The sequence below is a fragment of the Pinus tabuliformis genome, chromosome 6, assembly GCF_031772625.1.
Source record: "Pinus tabuliformis cultivar Carrire ecotype Pingquan chromosome 6, CPIR1, whole genome shotgun sequence".
Classification (NCBI taxonomy): Eukaryota; Viridiplantae; Streptophyta; class Pinopsida; order Pinales; family Pinaceae; genus Pinus; species Pinus tabuliformis.
The window spans coordinates 2,007,256,257-2,007,276,377 of record NC_142292.1 but is presented as its reverse complement, the minus strand read 5'-3'; the positions used below and the strand labels follow the sequence as shown (position 1 = coordinate 2,007,276,377).

The following is a 20,121-nucleotide window of genomic DNA, read 5'->3' as shown; positions in this document are numbered from 1 at the left end:
AGGAATTTCAACAAGTATAAGGACTCCAAAAACTCCTCAGCCCGCTGATCATAGCAACCATTGATCACCTAGTTGTTATCCCTCTTTGTAGACCTATTGTTCATTGTTGGTTAGCCTAGATTTGCAGCCTCAAACCTATTTCAACCTTGGCCTTGTTACCCACCAAAAGTTGATGACCCCTAGGAAAAGTTTTTCCGCTATTCATCTCTTCCAGTCGGCAACTGGCAACCCCTGAGAGCCACCTTGTATCCGATGTGACATGTCATTCATATCTCTACCACCTACATCAGTCATATGTCCCTTCGCCCATTTATCAGGATCACATGTTGGAAGGTGGGCTTATGGTCAAAAGGTACTTTAATCATTTTACATTTGGGTGCTTATGCTTGTTTGTATTTTGGGCATTTGGCATGAATTATGAGGTGACTTGGAAGAAAGAAGGATCTTGGTCGTAATCTTGTTCCCTCACCTTAGATTAGGGGTTAATTTTCTATCCTAGTTCAACGAGAGCACCTCTGGTGGCTTATTGCTTTAGAAAGGGGCACTACTTGGGAATCCATGATTGAGATAGTGTGTCCCATCTATCCCTTTTCCATACTCATCACTCCCCTCCATACATTATGATCCCTTATTCCACCTCCCTTCTCTGGGTCCACATGACCATCGGTCCACTGGGATTTAGCACACCCCCTCTCCTTTCCCACATATTTGGGTCGGGCCTAGAAATGTTGCCCCGGGAAGTTGATGCAACTAAAAGAACAAAAAACCATATCATGGCCACACGCAAGAAACAAAAGAAATAAAAATTATAAAATGCAAAAGATGGTCGAGACATTAACATTAGCACATGAGCAAAAGCCAAGCATGAGCTCTACCCCTCGTCATTATGAAAATCACTTGGTTCTTGGGGACAATGTTACCCTATCACATCATTAAAAAGGAATCCTTGCATGTCCCAACCCTTGGTGGGCGATGAACAGCGGCACCATTAAGGGGGTAACCTCTGCTACACGTCATTCAAAGCATGCTCTCATTTCATAGAGCTTCGAGCAGTAATACAAAGAAAAATAAAGAAAAAGAAAAAGCAAAAGGCAAAAAGAGGGGTGGAAAAACAAAGATCGGGGTAACTCATGCATCCACGATTGCTCCCTCCTCCTATTTGTACACCCAAATGTGGAATTCCTCATCATCGCTGCCCCCTTGATCATGGCATTTAGCCTCGAGACCCCTTCTCACCTTCCATTCCATCATTATTCACATGACATCTATCGATTGAAGGGAGGACTGAGGACATTCACTTCCCTTTGGGGGTTGGAAACGCTTAATAGGATCGTCTATTAACCACTCCTACCTATGGAGGTAACACCATTACGTGACTAAGGCCCAAATTTTGGAAGAGGAACTTTGTATGAAGTGTCATATTGGCCATTACTTGCATGCTTGGTTCACTTAGATTCAAAAATGATTAAATGTACCTAATGTCATAAGTTGCAACACTGGATATTGTGTGTGATTGGCAAGTGGTTTCATTATGGGTTGGGAAACTTAACTGGGGCCCAAGTTGACCAGAGTATCATATTGACACGCATTGAGAGCCATGGGTCCCTGTACATTCATAGACCATCATTTGCATTCATGGGCACCTTCAATACCCACAACTTCTGCACTTTGACCTATTCATGGGATGATGCACTTCGACCAGTTTTCTGCCAGCCGACTTAGAATATCTATATGGTGTGGCAGTTGATCCAGGGCTCGGATGAGGTTTTGTCTCATTCATTAGGACATGGAAGGGCTAGCACCATCTTTAGTGCCCTCAACATTGGAGCAGAGACAGAGATTTACCCACTTGGAGACCCATGAGACCCAATTTTGTGTCCCAAACCCACATTTGGGGGCCATAGTGTTGGTTTTTGTAGCATCGGATGTGTTCTAGCCACGAAACTTTGTGAAGAGGCCAGTATACATGTATTCTCCAAAACCCAAAATCCTTTCTGGAAATTCCACCTAGAGACGACTTAATTAAAATAATTAATATTTTTTTTTAATGGTACCTATGTCTAAACTTAGGAACACTGATTAATTAAAGGGTATTAATTAAGTCATGGTTAGAATCTTCTAGAAGAAGACATGGATCGATTTCTAGTTAATCTTAGCCATCGATTATGTTTTAATCTTGGTTGTTGAAGTCTCAACGAGACATTATTAGAAGAAATTCGATGGGGGTTGGAGAACACACTTGTGAGACAAGGAATTCGATTTTGCTGGGAAATTGAACTCTAGAGTAACAACAATCAATTGTCGGAGGTGATTCAGTGAAGTCGAAGCAATGAGAAAGGGGCAGGGATAGTAAGGCCGGAAGGAAGTTTCTCCAGTCCGGTGAGTGCATAGCAAAGAGGCAATGAGTGCCACAGAGAAGCAACACAAAGAAGAGAGGTAGCGCAAAGCTTCAGAGGGAGATCAGTATTTTGCTGAGGAGAAGTCAAAATTCAGTGCCAGAAGCCAGAGTGGGAGCCCAGAGACCAAGAGGATCGATTTCCAAATAGCAGCTCATCAGTTAGCGAGAGAGACGCTCGTCTGAGTTGTGGGACGCAGATCTGGGTAGGCTGACGCACAGACAGCAAGGGGTAGCGCATCTTGAGCCACGGTCAGTGTCAGATCACTAGTGGGAGTGAGAATTTTCTCACTAGATCTCCTGCCAGTTATTTCTCTGTATGGAAAGCTCGATTTGAGCTTCCATAGATTTGTACTCAGACTTACTACTGCATAATAATAAAACCCTCAGCTGTTGCACCGATTTTCCCAAGTTGGGTTTTTCCAAGGACATTAATCCAAAAATAACGGTGTATTATTGTGTGTGCATCTATTCTTCCAGTGTTTTTATTTCTTCTGCAGTATTTATTTTGTGAAGGCTGCAATGTATATGTTTTGATATTTGCCGTAGAAAACTACAAATAATTTGTTCGGTTAATTTAACAAATACAAGAAATATTATCAGTTGTTCCAGTCGGATTTGGGGTTTCCGAATTTTTACATATAGGACAATTTGATCCGAGACAAAGAGGCCAACCCCTCCATCATGATTTTAGAGGCTCTCTACACCACACATGGCACCATTTGGCCTCAATGCCTTCCCTTTAGAGGCCTACACATGCATGACATCAACATTTCGACCCTCCTTTCCACAGGATGATTATGACAGAGATCTAGGGGTCAACCCCTAGATAGTGATTTTAGAGGGCTTCTACACTTGTTTTGGCACCATTTTCCCTCACTGCTAGCCCTAGAAGGGCCTATGCTTGCATGACATCAATACTTTACTCTATGCTCACACGTGTGAAGGATTTTTATGTTTTCACATTAGCTACTAAGTCAACTTGTGACCTACTTGTTTTAGCACATTATTTTATAATTTTTAGAGGGGCATGTAGGCAAAAAGGGAACTCGGCCTCCTCATATAAATAGAGGAGGCCTCATTGTAGCTTCTCATCATCACATAACTCTTGGATTATTTTGACCTACTCGAGAATTTTCAACCTCTTGAACTTGTGGAGATATTTGGATCTCTGATACATTTTGATATTTGGAGCTATTATTTGGATGAATGGAATGGATTCTTTGCATGTTATCGTGTAAGTGGACTTAAATTTTAAATATTTATCTCTTGCATGTAATGCATGGAAATTTGTTGATTCTAGTAATTGTACTTATGCCCTAATTTGTTGAACACCTATTGAATGTTAAATCTAGATGATCTATTGCATGCATTACTCATACATAACATGTGAATGAATGTCATTAGTGGTAAAATCTTGGTAAATCTCCCATGAAAAATCCTTCCATTAGATAGGTAACTGTTGGAATTTTGGTAGCTAGGGCATCGAAAGTTCGGTCTCCTTAGGAGCTATTTGGCTAATTTGAAGCATCATTGACTCCATACTCCCAAGGGGTAAGGGACAGGTCTAATTGGTTGGTGATCATTTATTTTTCTTATCCATTTTCTCTCTCCTTTTTATTTTGGCCCCTTCAAGCCTAAGGTAGCAAACTAGGGCATGGCATGAATCCCTAGGCAAGGTGAGTTTTGGGGATTGAAGAGCCCAAACATCAAGAGGATAGTATTTTCAACAAAATATATCCTTTTGGTGGGCATCCACTTCAATTTCATCCATAAATTCTCTTGCCCTAGTGGTTTGCCCTAAGAGGGAAACCCTAGTTTTATCTTCCTTCAACTTGGGGGCTTCTTGAAGGTTTCATGAGCCTTGACCTTGCTAATTTACATTGTTGGAAACCTTTTCTCTTAGCCTTGACCTTTGAATACTCCAACACTCAAACAAATTTCTCAAACCCTAGGTCTTGTGCTTGTAGCCCTAGGTCTCTACATAAAAAGCGAATTACCTCCTATTGGAGCCTTTGTTGTGTCTTTCTTGTAGAAGGTCTAGCCAAGTCACCTAACACTTTATACCTAGAATATCATACATAGGTGACCTTTATCACATATTGGGACTCCTCCCATCAGTGAAAATCCATGAAGAGCAGGGGGTTTTGGCTGTGGTGACAATGGGCCACTACCCCATTGTTGTCTCTTGGTCTAGTTTATGCCTTGTAGGGTTTCCCTCTACAAGGCCCGCTAGATTTCACAGCAACGAACAAATTTCAGGTTAATAGAGTATCATTATCCATGAAAGAATAATGTATTAAAAATTATTATTTTTTAACATTTATATAATTTAAATATTTATACATTTGGAACAGGGTCCCATATGTCCTACCCCCAACATATCCTATCATTCCTTGAAATGTTTGGGGGGTTTTCTAAATGTACAGAGTACGTGTACCAATGTACCCAGGTCCCCACATCCCAGAAACTCGGTGTAACATAGAACAATAGTCTAGTTTGATATCTCTAAGCCAAGCTCACCACTCATGAAATTCTGTCCAAAATGGAAAGACACTCTTCCAGTCCATCCCCAGTAACTGGTCAATTAGTGGACTGTGGACAAACCACTCCAGCTATCTTGCTCACCATTTAACTTCTATAGCATGTTCAACTTAATCTTCACAGAGATTTGGTTCTGTATAGAATGTTACGCTTGATGTACAGTCAACTTCATCCTATTTATATTTTATTTAATTTCAAGATGGTGAAAATGGAAAACTCAAATCGTGCAGCACAAAATCATAAATGTCATGCAAACTACTGTGCATACTAAGCTTGTTCCAACATGAACAATTTAGGTTCACATCTGTGTAATGATGTCGCCTGCTGCAACTATAAAACACAATTCAAATTTGTGATTAGTAGCTTGGTCAGTAATCAACTTTCTGTATTTCGCTCAAAATAGAATGAGGAATCTAGTCATCTTGAAAAATTGTATGAAGAAACCATAAGAAACACAGAGAAATAAGAAAAAGCCCTTAGACATTATGACTAGCAGGCTACCAGAACAGACGTTGAAGTACTTGTTTGCCTCCACAACATGTGCAGGCACGTGTTTCAGCACATGCATATCTGTGTCTAGAGAGAGAGAGAGAGAGAGAAGGTTAACCAGATTCTCCAAGAAATCACGATCTTTACTGAAACTGTGCATTTCATATTGTTCTACTCCAAATCTTTGCCCTTGCTCCCGACCTTCCTTTGTTATAGACCTGATGCCCACCTGCAAAAAACAGTAAACTCCATATCATGATTATCTCTTCAATGAACTAAAAACATCCATCTGATTCTAGCAGGAATTTTGCTTATTTTTCTCTGGTCTGTTCCATTGGCAAACCTCTAAACTACATTAAAATAGTTCCCTGCATACATACATACTGAGCTAGTTTATGAAACTATTACAATCACTATCTTCCACCCGTTTGGATTCAATTTGACTTTTGCAAGGTTTGGACACCATACAGGTGCAGAAACCTCAAGAATAGGCATACTCACAGCTGATTCATAGTACATAGTACACACACATACAAACACCAGAAAGGTAAAAGATATACATTCTACAGATTAAGTTTGTTAAGCTCACTTGCAAAAGTCGCCTTGCATGACCGCCCTCCATAATTCGCGCAAATGAAGAAGCATGTGAATACTTATTTCCTTCAAAAGCATCATAAATATCAGGATGAGCATCTAAATGAAGAATATCCACAGGCCCTCCAAGGTGCTCTGTAACAGCCCGCACAACTGGGTAGGATATTGAATGATCGCCACCTAAAACCAATGGACGAAGTGGAGGCTGAAACAATAAAAAGAGATGTTACAACAGCAGTTTGGATATATAAAATATATAATATTATAAGCAAAGACCAAACACAAATCCAAGAAAGACATATTTTCCTCAGCACATTAAGACATAGGTTTTCATGAACAGCTCCTAGAAGTTAGAACCACATCTTCGTGCTGACTGTTAATTCCTTGCCCCTTAAAAAATTTAGATCTTAGTTTCCTGCATTTAAAACTGATGCATGTGTCCATGTAAAATTGTTGTGTTATGTATTTGACAAAGAGGGATAACTCTCCAGGCAGAAAGCAGCATTGATATGAGGATATTTTATGCTGACCTCCAATATGATTCAGAATTCAACTATGCTTCTTAGAAATTGCAACATGGGCTGTAATTCTCTTCTTCCCCATGAACAACCTATTAGACATGGAAGGCCCGAGGGTTAGCTTGATTGGTAGATGATTTTGTGCCAAGTCCACAGAGGTTTCAAGATCAAATCTGTTAAAGTGAGATAATCAGAGGGCATTCCTTAGTTAGAAGAGATGGCAGTTGGTGATAATTCCAAGGAAATTTCTCTTAGTTAATTGAGTCTCATGCCCATTTGACTGAAGCATGTGCACTTAACTCGCCCACCTTTTCTGTGTTACCTTGTCTTTCTCTCTTATGCGAGTTTCTCTCTCTCAGAACTCACCTTATCACTCCACTTCTCGCCACCTCACTCATGACAACTCCTCTTAACTAAGTTCAACCTCACTTCTCTTTTGAGTTTGATCTCACTTGTTCCACTTAAACTCACTCTCACTCCTATTTGTTTTCACTCCATGTAACGAAAAAGTTCATATACTTAGAGAAATGCTCTGATACCAATGCAACGAACAAAGTTAGTATATGCAGCAGAATACTCGGACGATCTGGTATATGTGAATATCCATTATAGGACAAATATATTTATGTAGAAATGTACAAAAGATGTGAGATGATGATTGATTACAATGGGGGCCTGCTTATATATCTAGGCAAGTGCCCTTTCAAGAATGGTCATGTCCTTAGAGACATGCTTCTTCATTATTAACTACTAGTTAATTAATCATTATGTAAGTTTATTATTGTTTGTTAGGATATTCCGACACATAGGAAATAGTTAAGTACAACTTGGTCTAGTATAGAGTTAGGTATAGAGTTAGGTAAAGTGTGTTTCTTTACTATGTACATTTTGTAACTTACAATCCGACGGTCACGATATGTAGTGATCCGACGCTTTATTCTCTCCTCGGTATTACCGACACTTGATCCGTGGCTTAACACCCGATTGGTCCATGATCTCTATTTAAAGAGCATGGAGGGTCATTTGTAGGGTAATCCGTCTATGAGAGAAGCATATGTAAATTTTCATTCTTTTATTAATAAATTGCCTGAAGTGGCCGCGTTGGCTCAGGCCGTGGACTGTTTCCCTCTTTGAGGGTTTTAACCACGTCAAAATGCTAGTGTATTGATCTGTGATCTATTTGTGAGCAGTGTCCTTTGGTGTTCTGTCTGAGGAACTTACTCTGTAAATTCCTACATGGTATCAGAGCTATTTGAGGGCCGCGTCCGTTGGTGATCCAAATTTGAAGCCGGTAGAACTGCATCCAACAACCGTTTCCTAGATCTACTGTTTCTGACTACTTTCGGGCCGAGAGGACTGCTCTGTTGTGTTGGGAGCATCTGTTCCAGTGAGGAACCCCTTTCGTTTCACGCGAAAAGGTTTCTGGTAGCCCTAGCTGCGTCATTTTTAAGATCTGGAGGTATACAGTGTTTATTTGCAGTTTACAGTGATTTTCTCTCTGTTTATTTCGGTTTCAGTTTATTTAGCTTTTTTTTATTACCGGATCTATACCTTTCATTTCTGCGTATGCTCTTTGCCCTGCGACTTTATGCGATCTGGGCAAATCAGAAACAGAAAGGAAGGATTTTTCTCATGCGTATGCTCTTTTCCGCTGCGCCTTAGTGTGATCTCGGAAAATCAGAAACATTGAGGAAAATATTTAGTTTCGGGCTAAAGCTAACTTCGAGCTGCAAGGTTCATTTTTTGTATGTCCGTGTTGGGTTTTGTGTTTTTTGTTTTGTAGGGAAAAAGAGCTTTCTCAAAGCAAGCACGCAACCCAAAGCATCAACCCCTCTCTCTCTCTCTCTCAAACTTTTTGTATAGCTCACTTGGTGCAAAGCTAATTTATGAGAGTAGAGGTCTTGGGTTCAAGTCTCCATTTTGTGGGGGCGGATTTTTTCATTTCCGCACATTCCCGCACTTCGTTGGCGACTTCGTCATTTTTTTTTCAAAAAGCCATAACTTCTTCATCCGGAAGCCGTTTTCAGAACCGTTTTTTTTTAAACGGCCTAATTTTTCGATATCTTTCCATTGGTACACTTAGTTTCAGCATCTACAACTTCAGTTTCTGTTAAAAATGGAAAGTCCATGCCAAGTCATTCTTGATAGCACTAACTACTTCCAATGGTGGTCCTACATTGTGGATTTACTTAGAAGCTAAGTCACCTAACACGGGGATTCGGGACACGTAGGATTTGGGACACGCTAACCCCCCGGAATACGACACGTTAGGACACGTTATATATTATTTTATTAAAAAATATATATATATATATATATATAATATATATTTAAAAAAAAAATATATATATATATATATATATTAAAAATTAGATATTATCATATTTCTTACACAAATTTTAATTAATGATACAAATTTATTGATTTCAAACATAGATCTTGATTCTTCATCTATAGCTATGCCTATTACTAATTAGCATGCATAGTACATACAAAATTCAAATAAATGTCAGTGGTACTGGTCACATAAATGATAAATTTATTAAAAATTTAAATCATGATTCATAATTCATAACTGAAAGACAACTTACAACTACAAGATAGTAAGATAAACACACTGACAACTGTAGTTTTCTCATTAAGTCATCAAATCAAAATCTGTTACATAGGTAGTGTTGGTGCAATGCCAATGGCAAATAGAAATAGAAAATATAAAACTATAGGTATACAAGCCTCAAGGCATCAATCAGCATCAGAATCAGCATCACTGTCCCCATCATCATGGTCCCCACTGCTCTCCTCTGCATCCTCCTCCTCCCCTGTATCCATAGTCGCCTCTGCATCTGCTGGTATGGAGGTTGACCCCTCTAAGTCATCAAATCTAACAGGCTCAAGCACTGGATCACTGAGATCCATGTTGGCCAATGCCAACTCAACAGTGGTATCCAGACCCATATCATCAGGAAAGACATCCCACATCTTTGTCTTTCCCCTCAACCACTCTTCCCTCTGCCTGTAAATAAGACGAAGGTTGGTGTGCACATACACCATTGTCTCTGCCCTAGACTGCTCAAGCCTGCTCTTCTTCACATTATGCAAATTCCCATATGTGCTCCAATTCCTCTCGCAACAAGAGGATGAAGTCACCTGAGAGAGGAGCCTCGTGGCTAACTGCTGAAGAGGAGGGCTTGTTGCCCCATGATTTGCCCACCAAGAATAGGGCTTCTTAAGCCCCCTGTCTCTAATCACATCATAACCTCCAAATCGACCAGTGCCAGTGGAAAACTCTGCAAAGGCATCCTCCACCTCAGCAAGCAATGCACTATCCTGATAAATCTGCCTCAATGCCTCTTTCCTCCCCTATGAGATTTCACCATCCATGTGAGGAGGGAATCTGCGGGAAGGTCCACCATTCAGCCACTCATGGCGGTAGTATTTGGGGTTCAATGAGTGAGCCAAACAATGTAAAGGTGTACAAGAATATCATGTATGGTATCGCAGAAGGCCTCTAATGATGTCTCATACTGGGGGCACTCACTCTGTAGAATAATGCTCCTCACAGACTCAATCATGGAATCCCATCCCTCATAAGCCTCTCCTAGGATGGGTTTGTCTATATCTGCAACTCGAAGCAAAGAGATGATAGGGTCCATGATCTGAATAATTAGATCTACCCTCTCCCACCAAGCATCATCTAGTACCGTGTCCTTCACTCTTTTAGAGGCTGTCTGATCTGTCTTTCTCCAAAAAGACCAAAACTCAGAAATAACCATGGACCCAAGAGCAGTCTTGACCTCCCTCAACCTCTTCAACATCATGAATGAAGATGCAAACCGTGTATCAGCAATCTTCAACAATGATAGATTGTTGTACTCCTTGTAGATAGTGAGGGCATTTGTATGATTTTGCACAAAGTTACGGATATGTCTTGCATCCTCAATAATGCTTCCAATCCAAAGCACATCAGAAGCAATGGATTTCAATGCTAAGTTCAATGAATGGACAATGCAAGGTGTCCAAAACACTTGTGGATATTTAGCTTCCACAATCATGCCAGCCGCCTTGCAAACATGTGCATTATCTGTAATGATTTGCACACAAGATTCAACACCTACATCTTCAACAACTTTAATAAATAACTCACCCATAAATTGTGCATCCTTGTATTCGCCAAGTGTATCCACTGCTTTCAGGAAAACTGGACCATTCAAGGAAGACACCATGAAGTTGATGATTGGGTGTCATGCTGGATCTATCCATCCATCAGAAACAATGCTAACCCCAGATGTTGGCCATGATGCCATAATAGGCTCAAGCATTTTTTGCACCTCTTTTTTTGCCTTCATCAACAATGTGGTTCTCAGCTTCTCTGACCCAAGAGGCACATACCCTGCTGGAGCCCCTTGAGTTAGAGCTCGGCACATCTCAACAAATAAAGGTGAACGTGCAACATTAGATGATATGAAGTTTTGATAGAAGAAGAAGGCAATGGTGAGATCAAGCTCTTCTCGTCTCTCTTTTTGGAAAATCCTGTCCATTGGACCAAGTGATCTTCTTTTTAATGCTTGTCCCCCAGTAGAAGTAGAACTCTCAAATGGAAATTTGGTGGTGGCTTTCCTCAAAAATGGAAGGGGGTCTTCATTCTTGCCCTTGGGTGTTTTTGATTTTGAAGCCAGTGCCACATGTTCCATGCCAACATTGGCCTCCTTTTCCAATTCTTTTCTCTTTTGTGAAGTAATAGCTCTACAAGATCCAATCCCACAACCCGGTATAGCCAACAAATTTGATTTCACACGGTAATATGTGCTTTTGAAAGAAATTTTACAAAAGTTGCATTTCCATTGCACATTGCCTCCTCCCTTTCCCTTGTTGTTTGGCCCATCCTCTCTTGTGACATATTTCCACAATGGATATTTATCAGTCTTTAAGTCCTCTTCCCTCAACATTACTTGCAGCAGACTCTGATGATATTGGGGGAGGAAGGGCATCTCTACCCATGACATTCTTACCCTTCCTTTGCCCCCTAACTGCTGCCTTTGATTGAGCCATGAGCACTGTTACCTCAACCTGTAAAAAAAATGAACAAACTGTTGTAAAAATTTAAAAATGCAAAAAAATGAACAAGAATCAACACTAATTTGAATTGTAATTTGTTACCATTACCAATTTATTGCATAGATGATGTGCAACTGAGTTTTCAGTGGCACATTTCATCAAACAGTTTATAAACACACTACTGTAGGTGCTCTTCTTGTATTTATTTCAAATTTCAATGTATTACACTGACAACACTTAATGAAAACATAGAAAAAAATTGCAAGCACATAATTACATGTCTTAAGCTGGTAACTGCAGCCCTGTTATTTATAGACAAGAAGGGCAGCTTCACCATAGATGTTGAATTCAAAGATATCACTCACAGACTTCATTACTTAGCTAGAAAGTTGCAACCATGATCTTGATGATAACAGGTGTCTCAAGGCCTAATGAAAAAGTACATTAGGTGTAACTCCATTTTGTTAATGAGGCAGATTAAGTGCAGAATCCAGATAACACGTTTAGAGAACAAAACGATAACAAGTCTAGAACAGAAGTTTTGAAGGGTGTGAACTGCTATGAGGGAACACATGTTCTCATTTCTGAATTTCATGAAACACCATCCAAAATGATTCTATCTTGTCAAATTGTGCAATGACCAGAACAATAAACTGTAAAACCTTACCACGCTTGAAAATCACCCCAATGTATGCATAGAGAGTCGAGACTTTAGATGCAAACTAGACTAAGAAAATCTAAAAATTAGTGTGCAAGCCCACAGTGCAGGAAGAGGAACCTTAATGGAAATTATGCCATATAATATACACTCAGTGGTGTCAGAGGATTGAAGTTCCTCTTACAAAGGGACGAGTTGCATACAAAATAGAAGGCCGAGTTTTTTCCCTTCCTCTGGCCGAGTTCACACCATAAAGAGGTTGAGTTTGTGACCATAAGGAGGGCCACATTCTTCCTGTGTATCGCTGGGTGAACGCACTTCAGTATGGGACTGAGTTGAAGAGTTGCCTAGTGTATTTGGACGCAGAACAAGGAGACACATTTCTGTGCATAATGTCAGTCCATTGTCTCACTATTTTTTGATCTGCGTGGGTTCTGAAGAGCCAGTATAACCGCTGATACAAAGAGATAGGACACTGGAGCCTTCATTGCTGGTAAAACTCAGAGATTTGGGTTCATTCAAAGGACTGTGTTATAATTTATAAACTCACTGCGTTATCTGGTGGACCACTTACCTCAGACCTGGTGGACTGTGGATGTTTGGTGGTCGATTCTCCTTGCTAAGAGTCCGCTCCTCACTGCAACAGCACAATCCCTTGCCAACTGACTTGCAAAATGAGCCGTCAACTGAGCAGACACGCCCCTTTAACCTAGCAGCTGGAAACGAGTCCCAAAAACAGGACACGTCCCAAAAATCGCGACACGCACTGCAAATTCGGGACACGTTATAGGACACGACGTGTTATGAAGTTTGGACACGAATCCGCAGAGAATCGTGTCGGATTCGCTGGATTCGCAATTCGACAGGGCTTTTGGACAAATCCGGTATCTTAGCTTAGAAGTAAAGGTCTTTACAGAATAGCCACAGGCCAAGAGACCAAACCGAAAGATGAAGATAAGGCAGCTAAATGGGAAAATAGGCAAGACCAAGCACGTGGGTTGATAGGGATGTCTATTTCTCCAGATCTTAGATTCCATATTGCAGAACTTGATACTCCTGACGAAGCACTGCAACAAATTACTAAAGTCTTTGGAATTAAAAATGAACTTAAAGCCCATCAACTTGAAAATGAATTGCTTACATTGGACCCCAATAATTTTTCTTGCATTGAAGATTTTTTGTCCAAGTTCAAGACCCTTAGACTTCTCTTGGAAGGTGTTAAGGTTAAGAAATAAGATAGTAGCCTTATCTACTCCATTCTTACTAAGTTGGGACCAGCCTATTCTGTGTTTGTTTCCACCTTCCATTCTACAAGAGAAGCCTTCATTTCTCAAGGACAAACCTACAAGTCCCCTTCCTTTGATTCCTTTTGTGATTCTTTAATAAGAGAACAAGAAAAACTCTTACACCTTGGTCTTCTTCATCTTGGAAACTCTTCTAAGAAAGCGTTAGCCGCCCAACAACAACCAAATCCAAAGAATCCTAAGAAGTTGTATCCTAAAAAGAATGGTCCTAAACCAAACAAGGGTCCTAAGCAATTTCAGCCTCAAAATGAAAAATCATTTCAACAAAATGATAAGACAAATAAAAACAAAGGGAAGAAGAATAATAGGCATTGCAACTTTTGTAATCGAGATGGCCACTTAGAATCCAAATGCTTTAAGAAGATGGAAGCCTTGGAAGCAGCAATGAAGAAGCATAACATCCATTTGGAGCAATCTTCAACTTCAACTTTATCTTCAGGAATGGCACTTTCTGCATGTGGTTGTCAAGCATCTCGGTCCGGCTATGCACTAAATGTATCTTCTTCTTCTCATTCTCATGAGTGACTCATTGATTCTGGAGCTTCTTATCACATGGCCAAAAACAAAGCCATGTTTTCTTCTTTAAATGATTGTAACACCAAAAATATATATGTTGGTGATGATAGATCTCTTAGTGTTGTAGGGACTGGAACTGTTCATCTAGACAATGGTCAGTTTAATGATGTATTATGTGTTCCAACATTATCCTGCAACCTTCTATCTGTATATCAGATAACCCATTCAGGTGAAGGTAAAACCTTTGAATTTTCACCTCACGATGTTGTAATTAAGGACCTAAGAGATCCTAGACAGATTTTAGCTACTGGCATTGCTGATGATTCTACAAGGTTGTATAAGTTTCACAACTTTGGGTCATTAAATCTTCCCTCAGTATTTGTTGCTCATAATGATGAAGTGAGCAAACTTTGGCATGAGCGATTTGGTCACTTAAACTATCGCTCTCTTCAGAATCTATGTAAAGAAAATATGGTGACAGGTCTTCCAGTGGTATCTTGCAGAGATGGTGTTTGTTCCGGATGTGTACTCGGAAAACATCATCGGGACAGTTTTGAAAAACGTGTCTCTTAGCACGCCTCAACCCCTTTATAGCTCGTGCATAGTCATTTATGTGGTCCACTTCCAGTTGCTTCATTCTCTGGCTACAAGTATTTCTTAACTTTCATTGATGATTTCTCCAGACGCACTTGGGTATACTTCTTAAAACTCAAAAGTGAAGTATTTAACATGTTCTTGGCCTTTAAGGCCTTTGTTGAAAAACAATCTGGACATCAAATTCTTAAGCTAAGATCTAATAATGGCGGAGAATATGTTAAAAACACATTCATCAACTTTTGCACTGAGAATGGAATTCAAATGCAACATACTGTTCCATATACTCCACAACAAAATGGTGTAGCTGAAAGGAAGAATCGCACCTTAAAGGAAATGGCTAATTGTATGCTTCAATCTAAAGGACTTAGTCTTAATTATTGGGCAGAAGCAATTAACTGTGCAAATTACATAATAAATCGCACTCCTACTAAGGTTTTAAAGAATATCACTCCAGAAGAAGCATGGAGCTCAAACAAACCAGATGTAAGTCACTTTCGTGTTTTTGAAAGTGAAGCATGGGCCCATATTCCAGATGAGAAACATAAAGCTTTAGAACCAAGAGTGAAAAATGTATTTTTGTTGGATATTCTGAAGATGTCAAAAGATATAGACTTATTCCACTTAAGTCCAAAAATGTTATCATTAGAAGAGATGTAAAGTTTGATGAAACTATATTGGCTTGCGAGCCTAGTTTGGCGGATGTGCCACCTCTCCCTATCTCTTCTACTTTTAAAAATATTTTTTCTTCAGATGATGAAAGCGAGGATGAAAATCCTCCCCCACCTTCTCAGGATCCTCCTTCAGCTCCTCAGCTTCCAAAATGGGTCCGTGCTACTCGGGATGCAGCAAGTGATCTTGCCGGTGATCCTACAGATCAACGACGTACACGTTCTCAGTTCGAGAGAGCCTCTTCTTTACTGGCTCAAGCTTCAGTGAATTATGATCCTGACACCTTTGCAGAAGCTTCAAGCCATCCAGATTGGGAAGCAGCTATGAATGAAGAATATCATTCAGTATTGGGAAGCAGCTATGAATGAAGAATATCATTCAGTATTGGCAAATGATACATGGGATCTTGTTCCTCTACCAAAGGGACGAAAACTTGTTAGATGCAAATGAGTTTACAGAACCAAGTATGGACCAGATGGGAAAGTTGATAAACATAAAGCTCGTCTTGTTGCTAAGGGTTTCTCACAAGTTGAAGGCATTGACTATACTGAAACCTTCTCCCCTGTTGCCAAAATGAACTCTATCCGCCTTGTTCTTTCCCTTGCTGCCTCTTTCAAATGGGAAGTCCATCAGATGGATGTTAAATCCGCCTTCTTACATGGGGACTTGCATGAAGAAATCTATATGGAACAACCTATTGGCTTTATACAAACAGACTCCAGCCTTGTATGTTGGCTTAAAAAATCCCTTTATGGTCTCAAGCAAGCTCCTCGAGCTTGGTATGCCAAAATGGATAACTTTCTTTTAGAATCTGGCTTCTCTAGGTGTCATTCTGGCAATACTGTCTACACCAAGAAAGTGGGCAAGTCTCTTATCATTCTTGTTCTTTATGTTGATGATCTTATCCTGACTGGTAGTGATCCCAACCTTATAAACCATGTGAAGTCTAGCCTTAAAAGGAAGTTTGAAATGACAGACTTAGGACACTTACATTATTTTCTCGGTCTTCAAGTCTTGCAATCCAAGGAAGGTATTTCCCTTTCTCAGTCCAAGTATGCCTGTGATATTCTACGCCACTTTCACATGGAAGACTGTAAGCCAGCCCCTTCTCCCTTTCAGTCTGGAGTCAAACTTTCAGTCACTTGTACTTCTCCTGAAGTTGATGCTACCTTATACCGTCAACTTGTAGGAAAACTTTTGTATCTAACCCATACTCGTCCTGACCTTTCCTTTGTTGTTGGCCTTGTTGCTCGGTTTATGCAAAACCCACGTGAAAGTCATTGGAAAGCAGCTAAAAGAATACTTCGTTATGTTCGAGGTACAGTTCAGTTCGGGATTCATTATAGTGCCGAAGCATCTCCTCTATTGGTTGGTTTCACTGATTCCGATTGGGCTGGTGACCCTGATGATCGGAAGTCTACTGCAGGTTATGTGTTCACTCTTGGTTCAGGACCTATTACATGGGCTTGCAAGAAACAAGGTGCCATTTCTCTTTCTTCAGCAGAAGTAGAATATCATGGTGCCGTAGAAGCTAGTAAGGAAGCCTTGTGGCTTCGTCAAATCCTGTCAGAGTTTGGCTTTCAGCAGCAGCATCCGACTACACTTTGGTGTGATAATCAAAGTGCCATTCAGCTATGCAAAGATCCAATCCAACATCAGCGCAGCAAACACATTGAACTGCACATGCACTTCATCAGAAAGCTCATTCACGACCACGTTCTTGAAGTGCAATAGTGTTCAACAGATGATCAAGTTGCAGACATCTTTACAAAGGCTCTCACAGAGGCGAAGTTCACTAAACTTCGATTTATGGTTGGAGTTCAGAAAGTTGTCACTAAGGGGGGATAGGCTCTAGTGCCTCCTTCCTTCTCCTATTGTGTCATATTTGTAAATCCTTCAATCCTATCCCAAGTTGTTCTTAAGGGGGGATGTTAGGATATTCCGACACATAGGAAATAGTTAAGTACAACTTGGTCTAGTATAGAGTTAGGTATAGAGTTAGGTAAAGTGTGTTTCTTTACTATGTACATTTTGTAGCTTACAATCCGACGGTCACGATATGTAGTGATCCGACGGTTCATTCTCTCCTCGGTATTACCGACACTTGATCCATGGCTTAACACCCGATTGGTCCATGATCTCTATTTAAAGAGCATGGAGGGTCATTTGTAGGGTAATCCGTCTATGAGAGAAGCATATGTAAATTTTCATTCTTTTATTAATAAATTGCTTGAAGTGGCCGCGTTGGCTCAGGCCGTGGACTGTTTCCCTCTTTGAGGGTTTTAACCACGTCAAAATACTGGTGTATTGATCTGTGATCTGTTTGTGAGCAGTGTCCTTTGGTGTTCTGTCTGAGGAACTTACCCTATAAATTCATACATTGTTTACATTTTTATTATTTTTATATAAATTATATTCATAACATTTCCTTCCTCTTTAAAAAGCTTTGTCCTCAAATCTTATTGCTGACAAGGTGTGTCCAGGGTTGCAGGAATCGCCCCCCCCCCCCCCCCCCCGGATCCTAACCCGGAACCGCGACCCGTGCGGAATCGTTCCGGAATCTCCAAAAGAAGCGCGATTCCGAATTTGAGGTGGCGCGATTCCTGGTTTTAAAAACGATTCCTGCCATATAGGTTGCGTTGCCCCCGGAATCGCGCTTCGGAAGGCGATTCGGGCAAGAGGTGGCGCCACGCAACCTGCCCGGAAGCGCACGCCACCCGGGCGCAACCCGCACGCAACCCGGGCGCAACAGTTCATTGAGTGCTGGAACTGAAGACAAAATCAAACTTGGTTGAATTAGACTATGGTATAATCCTGAGAATAAACCTTCTATGGACAACAACAGAAGTTAGGAAGGTTCATAATATTTGCAAAAGCTTACTAAATGTAAATTTATATTCCGGTTGGTACAGAACAAAATGTAAATTTATATGCCTGGGAGTGGGGCCTTCATAAGGTGTTTGAGTTGACCTTTGTAGAAGCCCTAAAGAAGTATGTTTCATTGAGTGCTGGAACTGAAGACAGAATCAAACTTGGTTGAATTAGACTATGGTATAATCCTGAGAATAAACCTTCTATGGACAACAACAGAAGTTAGGAAGGTTCATAATATTTGCAAAAGCCTACTGTATATCAAGTCTTGGTTTTGTGAGTAAGGACTTCCATCACCTTCAGTGAATTATTCTTGACAGTATTACCAGTCACAATCATTGTTGCAAAGTAGTGAATCCAAGCAGTTTGTATGGTATTCAGTCTTCATTACTGTCATTATTTCTTTGCACAAAGTCTGTAGCAAAGATTGAGCAGAGCACGTGAAATATATATATATATATATATATATATATATATATATATATGGATACAGTTCTGGGGTTTCCACATCCATGAACAGTGAAAAGCATAGAACAGTGATAGAGATACCTAATTCAGTATACATCTGTAATAATCTTGCTGGCAAATTAAATGATGATACAAAGACATCTATAGTATTGCAACCTTACTTTACTCTTGCAAGCAGTAACATGATGATGACAAAATGCCAAAGTAACCTTGAAACAACAACCTAGTTGAAATCAGTATTTTGTGGACTGGACTTTGAAGTCCTGTTGACATAGCTTCTTTTGACAACATCTAACAAGAATGGAGTCCACACACACAACACTTGCATAATTATTCAAGGATAATCTGAAATCTGAAGTTTTGATTACAAAGACTGAGCTGGAGGGACGCACTGTATTAATTGTTACCATCATCATTTTGAACAGAACATATACATCATTGAGTTAGACTGAGACTTGTAGACTTGTGAATTTGAATTTTGAACCTTTTTGGCTTGGCGGTGACCAAGTGACATATTTTGTAAACATTATTATTTGAATTTTGGACATGACAAATGTTGACAGTTGCTCACTTGCTAGATAAATCATAATATGCTCTATGTTTTATGTTTTATAATATGCTTAAATGTTTTATGTTTTATAATATGCTTAAAAATTTGATGTATGTTTGTAATAGCTAGAATATAGATGATTGTTGTACATACTAGTAACTACAATGGAATCATGGATGCCATATCTATCTTGATTTATGCAAAAATATGCATGTTTTCATGTCTTCTACAATTAATTTGGTATTTGGGATGTTTGTTTTGAGTATAAATGCAAAAAAATATAAAAATATATATATATATAGCAGACGCTTCGCTTCCTAGATTTTTGGAAAATGACGCTTCCGCGCTCCGCGCTTCCGCTTCGCGCTCCCGCTTCGTGCAACATTGGGTGTGTCATTTGCTTCTTTTTTCTTGTAATCTATTTGTATCCTTCATAGTTCTTTTAGGTGTCATCTTCGTTGATACATGATGATAGGATCCTTTGAGCGATAAGTAAAATTGTCGAACTGTCTGACCATCCTAGATTAATCTTATGTGGAATCTTGCAGTTACTAGAAACTTGTGATGAATTGTTATCACCGAATTGAATTGTGCAAACTTCAAAGTTCTTCGGAACATAAGTTTGTTGTTTATGTTCAACCTTCCTTTAACATGTGTGTGGTAATTTCTTGACTTACTTTAGGCACTGATGTAGTTGAGTTGGTTATAAAATCTTCACTTGGAATTTTCATCATTTCAACTGCAACATTTGAATATGTTTTTACTTCCATTGATTGGTTAACTTCTTGAGTTGTGATGTTGAATGGATCGGTATTCGTTCCTCTTTCTTCAACTTGGACTGAAGACTTCGACACTTATTTCGTGATAAACTCTTCTTATTTGTTTTTCAATGA

At 39.8% G+C, this 20,121-nt stretch overlaps 1 protein-coding gene across 1 annotated transcript in view; it reads right to left on the bottom strand.

Annotated features, from left to right (window-relative positions):
* Window positions 1-20,121, bottom strand: part of LOC149267303 (arginase 1, mitochondrial-like) — a 137,113-nt gene that overhangs the window by 4,576 nt on the left and 112,416 nt on the right. Inside the window, exons 5-6 of the mRNA XM_089432097.1 lie at window positions 6,018-6,227; window positions 5,547-5,657 (exon numbers count right to left, since the gene is read on the bottom strand). Coding sequence (XP_089288223.1) covers window positions 5,547-5,657; window positions 6,018-6,227 — 321 coding nt within the window. The remainder of the gene's footprint in view (window positions 1-5,546; window positions 5,658-6,017; window positions 6,228-20,121) is intronic.